The sequence below is a fragment of the Diorhabda sublineata genome, chromosome 10, assembly GCF_026230105.1.
Source record: "Diorhabda sublineata isolate icDioSubl1.1 chromosome 10, icDioSubl1.1, whole genome shotgun sequence".
In the NCBI taxonomy this organism is placed as follows: domain Eukaryota; kingdom Metazoa; phylum Arthropoda; class Insecta; order Coleoptera; family Chrysomelidae; genus Diorhabda; species Diorhabda sublineata.
This window is the reverse complement of record NC_079483.1, coordinates 15,478,241-15,492,878: the sequence shown is the minus strand read 5'-3', so window position 1 is coordinate 15,492,878 and position 14,638 is coordinate 15,478,241. Positions and strand designations below refer to the sequence as shown.

Sequence of the window (14,638 nt, the reverse complement as noted above, 5' to 3'; positions counted from 1 at the left end):
GCGAATAAAATGTTACACAGAAACAAGGATACTGCCGGCAACATGATGATATCCTACCGCTATCAGGTGAACGATTGGTAAAAAAATATATTGGATTTGTATTTATTTATGTTTAGCAAAGAAGCAACATCTCAAATATTCTGGTAGGTTATATTTATGACGAATAAGACACAAACTTATACATTGCGTCATATTATAGAATGTATAATAATAATTACAGAGGTTGTTCCGATGCAAATAAATTCTGGAGTGAGTAGATGACGTTAAAATAATGCTAAAATATGAAGAAAAAATTCTTATACGACCCCTCGTTTCTTAGATGTCGGCCTTTAAATTATATATTCGAACATTATGAATTTTTAAAGAATTATTACGTATGTCCATATAGTGTAATTTTTACATGCCAAGAAAATACATTCTGAAGAAAATTATTATGAATTGTGATTATTTATTGAAAATACTTACCGGAGGTATTAAAACACAATCAAAAATTTCTTGGAGAACTAATGAATAAATAAATAAACACTTGATGATATCTATCGAAGATCATATTACTGGTATAAGGAAAAACTTTAAAGAGATTGATAATCAATTGATAAAAATTGACATTTTTCCTAGTCGGGGAGGTCCATTTGCATGGCCACCTCGTTCCCCTGAATTAAATACAATGGATTAATTATTTTGGTGACGTATAAGACTGAATATTGGAACGCTCTTCCAACTTCAAAGAAATATCCTCCGTAGACTCCGGAAGTGTTTAGAAGTGCAAGGTGCCCACTTACACAATTACAATTTATGATAATTTTCTTCAGAATGTCTCTTTATGGCGTACAGTTTGACATGTACATCAATCTAAAAATCATCTACTTATTCCCGAATATTTTGCATCAAGTTCCGGAGCACCCTGTATACATGTGTGTTGGTGGTGCTTGTCACAAAAATGGAGAAGAGAAATCCCGATCAAAGCGTCGTGATCGGGATTCGGCGATTAAAACAAACGGTGAAGTATTAGAAGTATTTGTAAGTGTTTCATAAAAGGAGAAAAATGTTCAAGGAGGGATATCAGAGCGTGGAATATGAAGCACAAAAAGGATTTTAAAAACGGATGTCAAAATCCTAATATTATTCTGAATATGTCTACAATATACATTAAACCTTAATTTGTCATGCGATTTGGAATTTATTATTGGTAACGAAGTCAATTGCTTTGCGGCTAGCTACATTTGATCATCTGCCAAATGCCCCCGCAGCCCCCTCCCTTTGCGACGCCTTTGTCTGACAATTAATTATTTATTTGCAAATCATTCGCTAACTTCTTCAGACTAATCCTCTTATCACTACACCACATTATCATATTATTATGGACGTTGTAGCAATTCTGGAAGTCATTGTCTGGAACCTCCGACAGCACCGTCGTCATAATTGTTTTGATTCCTTTATTGGATTCAAAATGCATTCATTTTACATTTTTGAGGGTACCTGGATTAACACTGGAATCTTTCTGGAAACTAAAAACTGTGTCAAACTCAACTAGCAGCGGCAGGGTGCATTGTCGTGATGCAGCACCCATTTTTGCGCACTTTGTTTACCCATTTTCCAACGTCTATCAAGTACTTGGAGTTAGAATACATAATTCACGGTTTATCCAAGTGAAATGAGTTCATTGGAGATCATACTGCGATTGCTAAAGAAGCATATGAGTATTTTTTCACTTTCAACTTGTTTATGCGAGCTGTTCTTGATCTTGGATCATTTGGTAGTACCCACTGTTTACTCTGGCACTACCTTTCGTGGTCTTAGAGAATAAGCTTATTACAGACAGTATTCTGTCTGAAAAAAATGAAATGTGGAAAAATTTAGTTGGTTACCCTAAATCTTATAGGATAAAAACAAAAAAAAAACTATAATAAATATTCGAAGTGAGCATTCCAAGATTTTACCTTTCAGCGGAACAATGGAAGTTCATTTTATGGATCATTTCGTTCCTTGTGTTGCAGCACGCAATTTTCGCAATAAAAAGCTATACATTGTGTTAGTAGACAATATATAGCTTAACTATGAGTTTACAGTCAAAAGTGACAAACAAATCAACAAATTTCACCATCTTACATCTACCAGTGTTTATAGGCTTCTGTCAATCTGAATGATAAGCAGAAAAATTGCTGCATTACTCCGGTTCTTGTTTTTCATGCGCTCCTGATCCAGTTACAATAAAAAATTGACAAAGACATCATTTTAAACTATACATTGTATTAGTAGACAATAAATAGCCTCAATTTGAGTTTATAGTCAAAAGTGACACACAAACTAACAAATATCTCCAACAAAAACTTCACGATCTTACTTCTACTAATATTTATAGGTTCCTGTTAAGCTGAATGACGAGCAAAAAATTGCTGCATTACTCTGGTTTTCGTTTTTTATCCGCACCTGACCCAGTTGCAATAAAAAATTGGCAAAGATAACATTTTTATCGGTGTTCTAGCATCGCTAATGCGTCTCGTAAGAAATATTGTTGAATTTGAGATATGTCTGTCGAAAGTGGGCAAAAAGTATATTTAGAAAAGATCCCGACAGTACTATGGCATCATAGATCACCATTTAGTCTCGGCAACTATTCAGACGAGTGGCAAAAAGTATAAATTTAGTGCCGCGTTACGTATTATATTTTTTTCGAAATCGAAAGAGATTCAGACAGAGCCGGATTAAGATTTATAAGGCCCGGGGCTAAAATAATGACGGAGCCCCCTTAAGGAATTCGAAAACCCGGAAAAATTCACAAAATAATATCAATACGTTATCAATACACATCAAAAAATACAGAATGATTTCCAAATGATGGGGCCCTCTTGGACCTGGGGCCCAGGGCTATAGCCCTCCCAAGCCCCTAGCTTAATCCGGCCCTGGATTCAGAAATACCTGCGAAAATATTTGGAATTGAAGCGAGGAGAATAGGAGTAGTTACTGAGCTAAGTAATATGACTCCGGAATGTTAATCCTATTTCTTTTCATGTAATTATATTAATAGTAAAAGAAAGTTTGAATTATTCGTAATGTTGAAAGCTTGTGAGTTGGTTTACGTGTAATTGGCTGCTGTCGAACAGAAGCAGACGACAGTTCAGTTACTTTAGTGCCTTGGCACTAGGCCATTCACTGCAGATTCAGTTATTTCAGTGACTAGTCCCTAAAAAGCGATTTCATAGCCAATTTCTATCAACCAATCGGCATCAATGTTTTACTTTACTGCCGATTTCGGAAAAAAGTTTATTTTTTTTTTAGTTAAGTAACTAATTCATGTTCGGAATATGCAGGCATATACTGTGAAACGGAATTCTTTCCTTTTTTAATAAAAAATTCTAATTCTATTCCTAGCTTTTATGGTGTTTACATTGTAAAATTCGCAGTAAGTCATGCGAAATTTGAAATTCATTTTGTGTGCACAAAAGATCTCCGTTAGATGAAATTTTCCAGATTAACAAGAGACATTTTTCGTGTCAAATAGATTGAATCGTTCGCTGATTCTGAGAACTTTCCGTGTAGAATAGGTTATAAATTTTATTCCTTATTTTTATTCCTCTTTGAATAAAGAAATCCCTCAAGGTCGTAATCAGTTAATGTGATGTTTTTTCGGAACGGAATAATTCCCATAGAAAATGCAGACTGAAGTCGTTGAAATAAAATTCATAAATAATGATTATGACATACGAGGGTTGCTGAAAAGTTTCCGACCAATCATCATTTTAAAACCTTTATATCGATTCACTTATATGATTGATAAGATTTGTATATCCACAAAATTATGAATTAATAACAAATTTTTGCATGAAATTACTTTTGCAACCAAAGATGTAACTTTATTGAAGCACAAAATTGAAAACATCAATATACCGTTGTTGTATTCTCGTTATTTTGCTAGAAAGTTAGAAATCTGACTTGTCGACTTTACAATCTAACTCAGTCTTTGAAGATAATAACTTATTCACAATATCAACCAGGAGGAACGCCCATTTTTGCCCAACATTGAAGGTGTGAACCGGACTAAGCTGACCTAATTAGCAGATAGAACATCATTTCACTTGACTATGCGACCTACGACGACTACTGCTGTGTACGTGTATCAATTTGAAAACATACTAATGTCTATTTTCGTCTTCTATTGTATGCAAAGCGAGGTCACATTCTGCAATAATACGTTATTTTAAAATGTCAAAATTGTCAGAACCAGTTGCGTAAACCTACGAGAAACCTTTCTATAAAATCGGAAGGTATAAGGTCCTGTGATCGAACTGGACAATCTGTTGAACTTCATTATCCCATCATCTATCACTGTCATCCTATTGAAATAACATTCACAAATTACCGGATTTGAGTATCTTCAGATACGAGAGTTGTCTAACATCAACCTAAAGAAGGCAGCGCGATTTTTCTTATGCCTTATTGACGCAGTTTAAGCAAAATAAGTCAGATGACTTCCGTTGATCTAAACACTTCTTTAAAATCAGATATAAGACGATGATAAAGACGCGACGATTTGACTAAATGCTTACTATATGATAAATTTAGTCGCTGCTATCAGTTATGATACAGATGCACTTCTTGTGACTTATGGATACACGGTAACTGCACAAGGTGGGATTCGCTAAAAAGTTACGTATGTGACAATTGTTGTCTAGGCCAGACTGACATCCATTGTCCCCATAGTGACTATAATTACCCTCAGATATGGACAATGGTGGTCAAAGATGTTTTTAGAAGTTTTAATGGCAGTTGATATTATATTTCCGAAGGTAATGAAACTCTCTGATACTGTTAGTGTAATAATTAGAATACTTTAAAAGTTGATTAAATTAAAGATACAGTAAAAGTTGTAAGTGTGACTTAGTCTGAAAAGTTTGGGAAACTTTTCAGACAACCTTCGTAGCATGTATGAATAAAGAAGAATTGTAGTTAATTGCCTAACAATTAAAAAAATGTGAGAACCAAACACTATCAGCAGAACCCTCCTAAACCAGAAATCAACTTGTACATGTTGTTGTTTAAATTATATCTTAATAGCCACTAAAGATTTAATTAACTTTATCATCATTTGAAAAATTTTTCTACTTACGTGTGGTTGTCCTGCTGTGTCTAAGATTTCGAAATATACCAATTCATTGTCAATGACTGTATGGAAAGTGTAGACCTTTTCTAATGTTGGATCGTATTCACCAATGTATCTTCTTGTGATAAATCTAACAACCATTGCTGAGTAGTAAAGGAAGAAATACAATTAATGAACAATCAAAACAAAAATACTTGTGGTACACGATTAAATAATCAATATATTTTCTAAAACCAACCATAATTACTTTCCACATTTGCAGCTGGTGTTAATTTATTGTATATAACTAACATGAGTAATTGTTTTTTCTATCAGAGCACGATATTAGAAAATAAAAAAAAATCGTAGTCTTTCAAATTTTGCTTATAAAGGACATTATTCTATTATCAAATAATTAAATAGCTCAAATGAGTTACTGAACCTTAGAGGAGAAGCTTCTAATCGATATTTGTCTATGGCCTAAAAAAGTTTTAAGCATCGAGTATCTTTATACAAAGATCAATACTTCTGTGATCAAAACTCTGATTCATCCCTCGTTTAACCATACATTATTTTCATGTGTTTAAAACAAGCGAAAATTGCTGACAAACCCTTGAGTGATCATCAAATCTATTACTGCACCAATTCCAAATAGAACTCTTTGATTGTCGCGGTACATAGACACATACTGTCTTAGCTGGAGACATCTGGACAATCAAACTGAAAGTAGGAGTGTCACGATATAGCCTCTGCTATATTTTTAATTTCAATCCAATGGTCATCTTGTATTATGTCTTTGGTTCTCGCAGTTTTTGGCCATCTCAAACACTCGTCGTTTATCAACTGCCCAAAATTTTACCGCCAAAAATGATAGTACCGAATCTATGTGCACAGTGTCTAATTCCTCTTTGATTTCCTCTTTAATAGTAGTTATATACTAAATTGTTTCCATTTTTAGAACAACTCACCAACACAGTCGTCAAACAGAAACTAAGCATCCAAAATCACTGATATTTTAGTGGGTATCTCTCAGCGCAAATATATTTCTTAGCTTATATTGATCAGGTTGAGATCGATACCTTTTCAGACAATCCTCGTACTCTTTCTCTCCCTATGACTGATTGTGAAGATTCCAAATGGTGTGAAAACAACAATTGAAGAAAATAAACATAGTGATGCTGATCAATAAATACTCATTAAAGCTTGCCCTTCAAATCTAAGCAAACGAGTGTTTTTATCCTCAGTATACATTCTTGCTTCATATAGACATATTGATCTGGAATTGATTCCTCGGACCAAATAAATCGATTTTCAAATCGATATATTGTAAAAATCGATTCATTGAATAGATATCTCACCCTTGAAAATCGATTTTTTTCTTTTGGTAAAAACCATAACATTATTTATGATTAGTTGAATGTACTGGATGTTTATTTAGTTTCCGTTGCTTGTAAAAAAAGCACTTGCTATGGAAACGATGCGTACTAATTTTGATCTTCTACTTTTCTGCCAAGAACAAAAAAACTCGTGGGATCATCTGTTCCTTGTGGATGAGTGTCCAGCTTATTTGTTATTATCGAATCGAATACTTTTTTGTTTTTCATGAAATGGATTCATATTCACATTGTAGACACAAAACTCGGAAAGAATCGATCTTGTAGACCTCGATTTTTTATGAATCGATTCATCAGGCTGCAATGCAATTCAAATCGATTTGAAAATCGATCTTTTTCGGAGAGAATCGCCATCCCTAAGTAGGGCTGTTTGATTTTACTTTTAACTATTCGTCATATATCTTCTTGCACTTTTAATGTTGATTCAAAGCAAAAATTTCTTAGAATTACCTTCGTTTTTAGTTATACATTATTATCCGTCCTCTATTAGGGCAAAAGGTAATCTGTCTGAACCAATAGAGTTTTTCAGAGTCTTTTCAATTTGCGTTGTTAGTTATTGTCTTTTACTTCATCCAAAATCCTTTGTATACTAAATAATCTGTTTTGTCATTGTAAAATTCGAAGGGTAATGATATGAGAACTTATTCAGTTTTTATTTCTAACTCAATAATCTCAGATATTAGTTAATTGAGTTATTTTCATCAACATAATTCAAATCCCTTCAATATTTGAAGTCTAGTTCAAATTTTTGATAATACAAAGATATTGACTATTAAGATTGTACATGAATTAATATTTGTTTAAAAATTATCAGTCCATCTTTTAGTATAATTATTAATGTTTGCTCCTAGTCCATTAATTAATTATTGTGTATCCTCGTTCAAAATAAAACATCTGATTATGCAGTATATATTTTAAATCTGAAAAAGACTGAATACCACTTCCTGGGGAGAAAGCTCCAGCCGGAAACATTAGATTCAACACAAAAACGGACAGGAGAAATTACAGTAAAATCAATTGTATCTTTCTTTAGAAGGATTCCAGGGTGAAATTTAGTTTTTGCTGAAGGAAATAAATAATGCCTCGAAAATGCGGAGAAACAAAAAACTTTCTAAAAACTTCTGTTGCACGTAGTTCGCAAAAATAAAAGACTTTCTTCATTCTTTATGCATTTATTCCAAAAATAGATGGATCGAGTGAAACTTTTCACTCTACTTATTACAAAACAAAGAATAAGCACATTTTGTTGTTTGCGATGTATATAAGGGTGGCCGGAAGATTGAGGAAGATAAGAAAATGCCAAGCAGGCGTCAAATAGACCGCAAAGCTTAGGAAGAGCTGTCTCTGGCAGGTTTTTCATTGCATTTCTCGAGAGTATGTTCCGACCGGGAGCGGAGTTCTTCTCAGCTCTGCTTCGACGGTGAAGGCAGCTTTTTGAAAGCATTACATTTATAATTGTACGCCTTGGTTAGGCTATCACATTAACAAAATACCAAGTAAGATAAATTATTCCTTCTAATGTCACTGATGAATAAATATCTCATATATTTTTACAATTCATGAAATGACAATTCGAATGAAGGATTAGTAAAGAGAGAAGCGACGTCTCAATTATTCATCATGATGACAGTGGGTAAATGATAAATTGATTTTTTTGTATAATACTATAATATCATAAACATCACGAAACAAAATAGGATATTTATGGTTAGAGGAAAATAATTCAAACAATTCGGATATTGCCGAGCAAAGAAACATGTGGTAACACATGGAAAACACAAGTAGAAAATTTTTAGGAAAAAATTCACGCAAATCATATGCGGTTTTTACAGATATTCGTTTCATGTACTGAAAAATGGAAACCGCTCTGTTTCTAAAACAAGTAGATATTGAAATATGGATAATGGTGGAAACTGAATAAAATATTTATCGCTTTCAATTTCAAATTTCATCTTTTAGCCAAAATATGTGAGGGTTTTAACTGGATTTAAAATAAACAAGGGTTTTCGGAATAAAATAAGGATGATATCCACTGACCACTCTTTACTAGTAATAATCAGGGATACTCCCACATTATGAGCGTACTTCACAGCTCTACAGCCCATAGAGGACCTTGACCTCCTTCATCACATACCTCCACTTAACCTGAGCCCTGACTTTATTTTTCCAATTTTTAACTATCATTATTTTTTGTTTGTTTTACTTCATTTAACGACCATTTTCTGGGACGTCTAATCCATATTTTCCACTCTACTCTTTCTCTATTAGACCAGGCAAACTAGACAAAAAGTTCTCGATCTGCAGATGCGGTTTTTTGCATTGTCTTCAGAAAAAAATTAGAAACAAGTTATAGACATTGTATTTAGGATGTATGAAGTGCATCTTAAAGTACATTATTTTCCCGAAAGATTAAAAAATATATAAGGAACAGTAAAAATCGTTGCTCGGGGGTTTTCAAAGGCGCTTGCTCTGAATCCAGCACCATAAAATCTCGCTGAGGGCCCGGGCAGCCCTTAAGGATAGAGTGGCCAGTCCCAAGGGGCAAAATCACAGAATTACTAGAAAAAATGGTGCTCGGGGATTTTTGAGGGCGCTCGCTCCGATTCCAACACTCGAAAATATAGCCGAGGGCTCGGGCGGCCCCTAAGAGCAGGGTATGCGCCGAAGGGCAAAATCACAAATTTACCGAATGACTAGGCAAAATCAGGGTGCTTGTTTCGCGTCTGGAGTTGGAAATATTTACTAGAGAAAATGGATCATTATATTTAGAATAAATACCTGTGATTTTACAATCGAACTGTCGTAACATCGTCTCTTAAATTAGTTTTTTTATAATTTTTTAAAGACAGATGGAAATTTTCACCTTTGATGTAAGGAAGGGACACCCTCAGTTGATCTTTCAAACCAGTAGAGGAGGATGTTGGAAATGAAAATTTGTAGATGCTCTTAGAAAATTGAGATTTGTTGTAACCATCTCGAATGAATGTTTGTCTCAAAAAATTGATTTCAGATGGTCGACTGGATTCGTCAGTCAACGAGATGGTATTGATACAAATGTATCAATGACAGAGGGCCGGATGATGATGGGATTGAGCGTTGAAGAAATGATTGGTATGAGTTGTTTTGCGATAGGTGGACTGAAAGATACCGTGTGGAGAAAGTTTTCTGATTATGACGTCAAGGAATGGCAGAGATAACTCCTCCATCTCCATCGTGAACTGTATAAAAGGATGTATGCCATTCAGATGGAGCAGGAAGGAATCTAAAGCATCTCTTCCATGGGGCAAAATAACAAAAGTGTCATCAACATATCGTAGCCAACAGCTTGGTCGGAGAGGGGAAGAGGACAGTGCTTTATTTTCAAAATGATCCATTAAGATCACGGAATTGGATCACTTCTTACTAATTTACTAATATCCCCACCCTCCTCTAGGTAATGACTCCAAAGTAGGAGCCGAAACGTCGAGAATTTTCAAAATTCCAACCCGTGAACCTACTTCTTTTATAGCCGCTGAAATATTGAATCCACTGTCATCGTTTTGTTCGTTATCTTCGTTATGTTCGCTACCATCGTTTCATTTGTTACTATAATTCATTTCGCATTCTTCGTCAATGTCTAAGCTCGCAACTGATGGATTCTCGCAGTTAGTGCCCATACAGACTTGTAGATATGATAGGCGCTGAATTCAAAACAAATTTACGGGTGACGATAGTGCATGGACATCCTTTATGTTTGTAATTTTGACATTTTGGACTGGACCCTTTGCTCTAATGGAGGCGCCCGGGTCCTCGGTGACATTTTCGGGTATTGGATTCGAAGCGAGCGACGATTTTTCCCGTCCCTTATATAATTTTAAACTTTTTGGGAAAGTGATGCCCTTTTAGATGCATTTTATATACATTGTCCAACGGAGAACTTTTGTCCTTAAATGGTCTAATTTGCCTGGTCTATATAGATATTTTTCGTAGCTATTTCACCCCATATGTCAGAGCCACTGTATTAGTTTAGTTTTTATATCAGCTTTTTCTCTGCTGCTACTTAATTCTGAAAAATAATAGTGGATCATACATCAGCCTTTTTTAATAAAATGCTGATTCTTAAGTTTCTAGCGAGCGTCCTCTGGGTTTTAACAAGTCTCATTATCATTCCAGGAACATTAAAATCATTTCAAATATAATAAGTTTCCTCTATTAAACACAATCATACGCTTGCTTGAAATTTATTTACTTATTTCATTCAAAGAACTTTTCCAAGTCTTTCCTAACCCTGAAAATTTGGAACCTTCCTATTGTTTTTTCAACATTGGATTGTCGTGTATTCGCTATTATCCTCAAGAGTTGATTCCTACCATTTTTCCATTCATTTGATGTTGTCTTGCCTCAGTTCAGCAGCTTTGGAAGACTCTCTTCTTCGTATTTTGGTAACTTACCTGTTTATTCACCTTTTAATTTCTTTGTCTTTGTTTTTATAAGAATTTATCAGGGATCGGTGTTTCCTTTTGATTCTGAAATACATTCTGCTGATATCCTCTAGCTCTGAGAGGTTTTCCACTTCCTGTATTTTGTTATATTGTAACACTCTTTTTTTTACGAAACAAACACCCACCACAATCAACAAAAAAAGGAAGAAGAGAGTGTATTAGTCTGTTGTGGAAGTCTATAATTATTTCGGCGCTACAACAATTTATTCCCATCAAATATTATACCATTGCAGAGAAAAAAGTAATTTTTATAAAGTGTTCAATATAATTTTAACATTGTATTGTCCCATTAAAAAATAAATGGCACTCATATCTTCCAACAATAAAAATAATGTGTTAGGATAATACAATCGATTAAGAAAAAATTTATGGAAGCATAACTTTTCATAGAGGATATTACGGAATATTTTAACGTATATTTGGATGGATTTTTCGACTCAGGAGGTAAAAAGAGAGTCAGTAAATGATATTTCGTATAATTCTTGTTAATTCATTTTTAGATATTTCATCTTGACTCCAATAAACATCGGGTACTTACTGTATGTAATAATTTCTGAATAAGTAGTTAGTAATCCCAAACAACTGATGAAAATAAGTATTTAGGACGTATAAAAATAGTTATGTATTTTAATGATTGGTAACATAAATTTTGCAATTTACCAAACGCGTCTAGATCTCATAATAGTACCAATACATGCATTTTTAAAAGAGAAATATTTTTACTCTTCCCTCATTTCTCCCTATAACGCGCCAATCGCTGGCTTACGTCACCAGCGCCGATGGAGTTTCGCCCGCCACGATACAGCAGCATCCACACCACATTGTTTTGCTTTACCATCCTATATATAATAACGTATTTTTAAGTATCCGTAAGGGACAAAAATTATGGAATTATGGTGTGATGCAATGAAAAAGAACAGTAAAGGGAATACTGTCCTATCAAGTACAAATAATCGGTTTCGTTGAATATTTTGAGATAAGTTGATACTTTTTAAATTATTCTAAATAGCATATTCAAAACTTGAAATCGAATTTGTTCCAAATTAAACATAATATATTTGTTTAAATTTTAAAACTTGCTAACTCAGAATTAAGAAGTTCCGTGCACAGCAAATCTTCTTGTTTTTGCTCCATGAATATGTCATTTTATCGATATGTCTGTTTATCTGATTCATGCCGCTGATTTTTTAACAGACAACTCTTTGTCTTCAAAATAACGACCCTTTCTCCCAGCCAGTAGCATTTTGTCAAATAGGCTCTCCTGCACAATAGGCGCTGATGACGTAGTACCTAGTTGGAAAGGATATCAGGAGGTATGAAATATATCCAGACATCTAACTTATAAAATTAAGTTGTATTTATATAGACAGTTCAACAGGCCTTATAGGCACAAGGCTTGGAATCGCTGCATTTCAATTTTTCCTATAATTGATAAGCGGATAGATAGTGAAAGTTGCTAGTCGGTTTGGGAAGATTGAAATAGGAAGAAAATTTGCATGCAAGCAATGATTTAATTTTTATTGATAAGGAATGTGGCCGCATATGATATTCATCGTCAATAAGTTTGTGGACAAAAATGTCCTCGGAAAAGCCAAAACCTCTTCCTAAATATCGCTACAATCATAGCTCTGTAGAGGCAATATTTTCCTATATCAGGCCTTTCCCACAGTACACTTTACCTCACAAAAAAATGTCCCTCCTTCGCCCAATGAAACAAACGAGTCTCTCTCAGTGAGCAGATTCGTTAGCGTTGTAATAGCTCTGGACCACGGTATATTGATTTTTGGGAAATAAAAAATAACATCTAGTTTTCATCAGGTTGTAAGGTATATGAAGAAACTTACCAGATTTCCCCACTCCACCTTGACCGAGAATCATAACTTTAAGGGTCTTAGGTCGAGGGTATAGTCCCAATTTCGCCAACGACGATTTTGGTGAAGTTGTATTCATTGCCAGTACAAACATCTGGAAAGATGGAAAACTATATTTCACTTTAAATTGAAAGTCAACTTGATTTAGTATTTAAAAAGCAAATTTTTTCGAACACTTAACAATAATATCAAAAGAATATTTCCAATATAGTTCATATATAATTTCATTGATTTTCATTAGGATTATGAAATATAAATACAATAACGAGACTGGTGATATAAAATAATTTATTTTTATGTTTCTAAATGTTGATTTTAGTCCTCTGTTTTAAAATTAGTTTTTTTTATAATTCTAGAAAGAAAGATAAAAATTGACGTTTCGACTTTCTTCAAATATGATATTGACACTGACAATCAAAATAAAAATAAAATCAACATAGAAATTTATTTTTTCCTTAATCCTTACATCTTAAATATGTAACAGTAATCAATTAAATTGTTTGTAGTTTTATTAGAATTTACAAGATAGAACTATAAATTTTATTTAGGTCGTTTTTATCATTTATAGCTTTTTCGTTCTTATGAATGTGGACCATTTTCAAAAATTCTCTTTTTCGTGTATTAAATTCCGCTCCAAAAACTTTTTGAATCTTTATAATTGAATGATGACGTCTTAGTCTACTTTTTAAATTCTGAGATGTCTGCCCTATGTACACAGCGTCACAATTAGTACAAGGCACTTGATATAAAATATTAATTCTTTTGCTTTTTTGGTGTTTTAGATTTTAATTTAGTGAAATATTTAGATAATGTATTATGTCCTCTATGACTTATACTAATATCATATTTATTGAAATAATTCGATTGTTGTTGGAAAAATCCTTGTACGTATAGTAAGAAAAAATGTTTTATGTCTTGATACATAGATACATAGGGCAGACATCTCAGTATTTAACTAATAGACTAAAAGGTCATCAATACGATAAAAAAATAATAAAACTGCATAAACGAAAAATGAAATATCAAGAAAACATAGATTCCATTATAATGATGCAAAAATTTTTTAGAATGGAATCTAATACACGTAAAACAGAATTTTTAGAAATGGTTCACATTCATAAGAACGAAAGAGCTCTAAATGATAAAAAAGACCTAAATACTTTAAGTAAAATTTATAGTTTTATTTTGTAAATTCTAATAAAACTACAAATAATGTAATTAATTACTGTTACATATTTGATATGAAAAAAATAAATTTCTATGTTGATTTATAAAACAGAAGAGACCTAAAATCAAGAATATTTAGAATCTTGAACAGATTAAAAGGCTTAAAATAAGAAATTAACGAAATTCATGATTTATTTTAATATTATATATATCTATTACCAATATATACCCCTCTTCTATCCCTACATCGCTCCATGCGAATCTTCCATTGTTCGAAACAGAGTAGGAGGTCTTTTTCTGTGAGTTCCTTGAGGACGCGTGCCTTATTTTCATTCACAGCTTCAGTAGACTCAAATCTTGTTCCTTTTTATGTATATTTGACCTTAGTAGTCGCTCGGTGATAGATCCAATTTAATTTAATATATAGAGATCTGACTTTTTTTAATTTAACTGCTTTTATTCGTTGAACGCTCTAAGATACGCAGTTGACACGAATTAATTATTTTTTTTTAATAAATTTATTTGCTGCTGAAACTTTCTTTATTGTTCTTAACAATAAATAATAATTTGGAGAATCGTGTCTGGGCATAGTTTTGGATTGTTTGATTTTTATTTTTAATTCAATTCATAAGGTGTTTCCAGCCT

The 14,638-nt window shown here is 33.2% G+C and overlaps 1 protein-coding gene across 1 annotated transcript in view; it reads right to left on the bottom strand.

Annotated features, from left to right (window-relative positions):
- Positions 1-14,638, bottom strand: part of LOC130449623 (ras-related and estrogen-regulated growth inhibitor) — a 63,913-nt gene that overhangs the window by 23,637 nt on the left and 25,638 nt on the right. Inside the window, exons 2-3 of the mRNA XM_056787566.1 lie at positions 12,800-12,920; positions 5,108-5,244 (exon numbers count right to left, since the gene is read on the bottom strand). Coding sequence (XP_056643544.1) covers positions 5,108-5,244; positions 12,800-12,920 — 258 coding nt within the window. The remainder of the gene's footprint in view (positions 1-5,107; positions 5,245-12,799; positions 12,921-14,638) is intronic.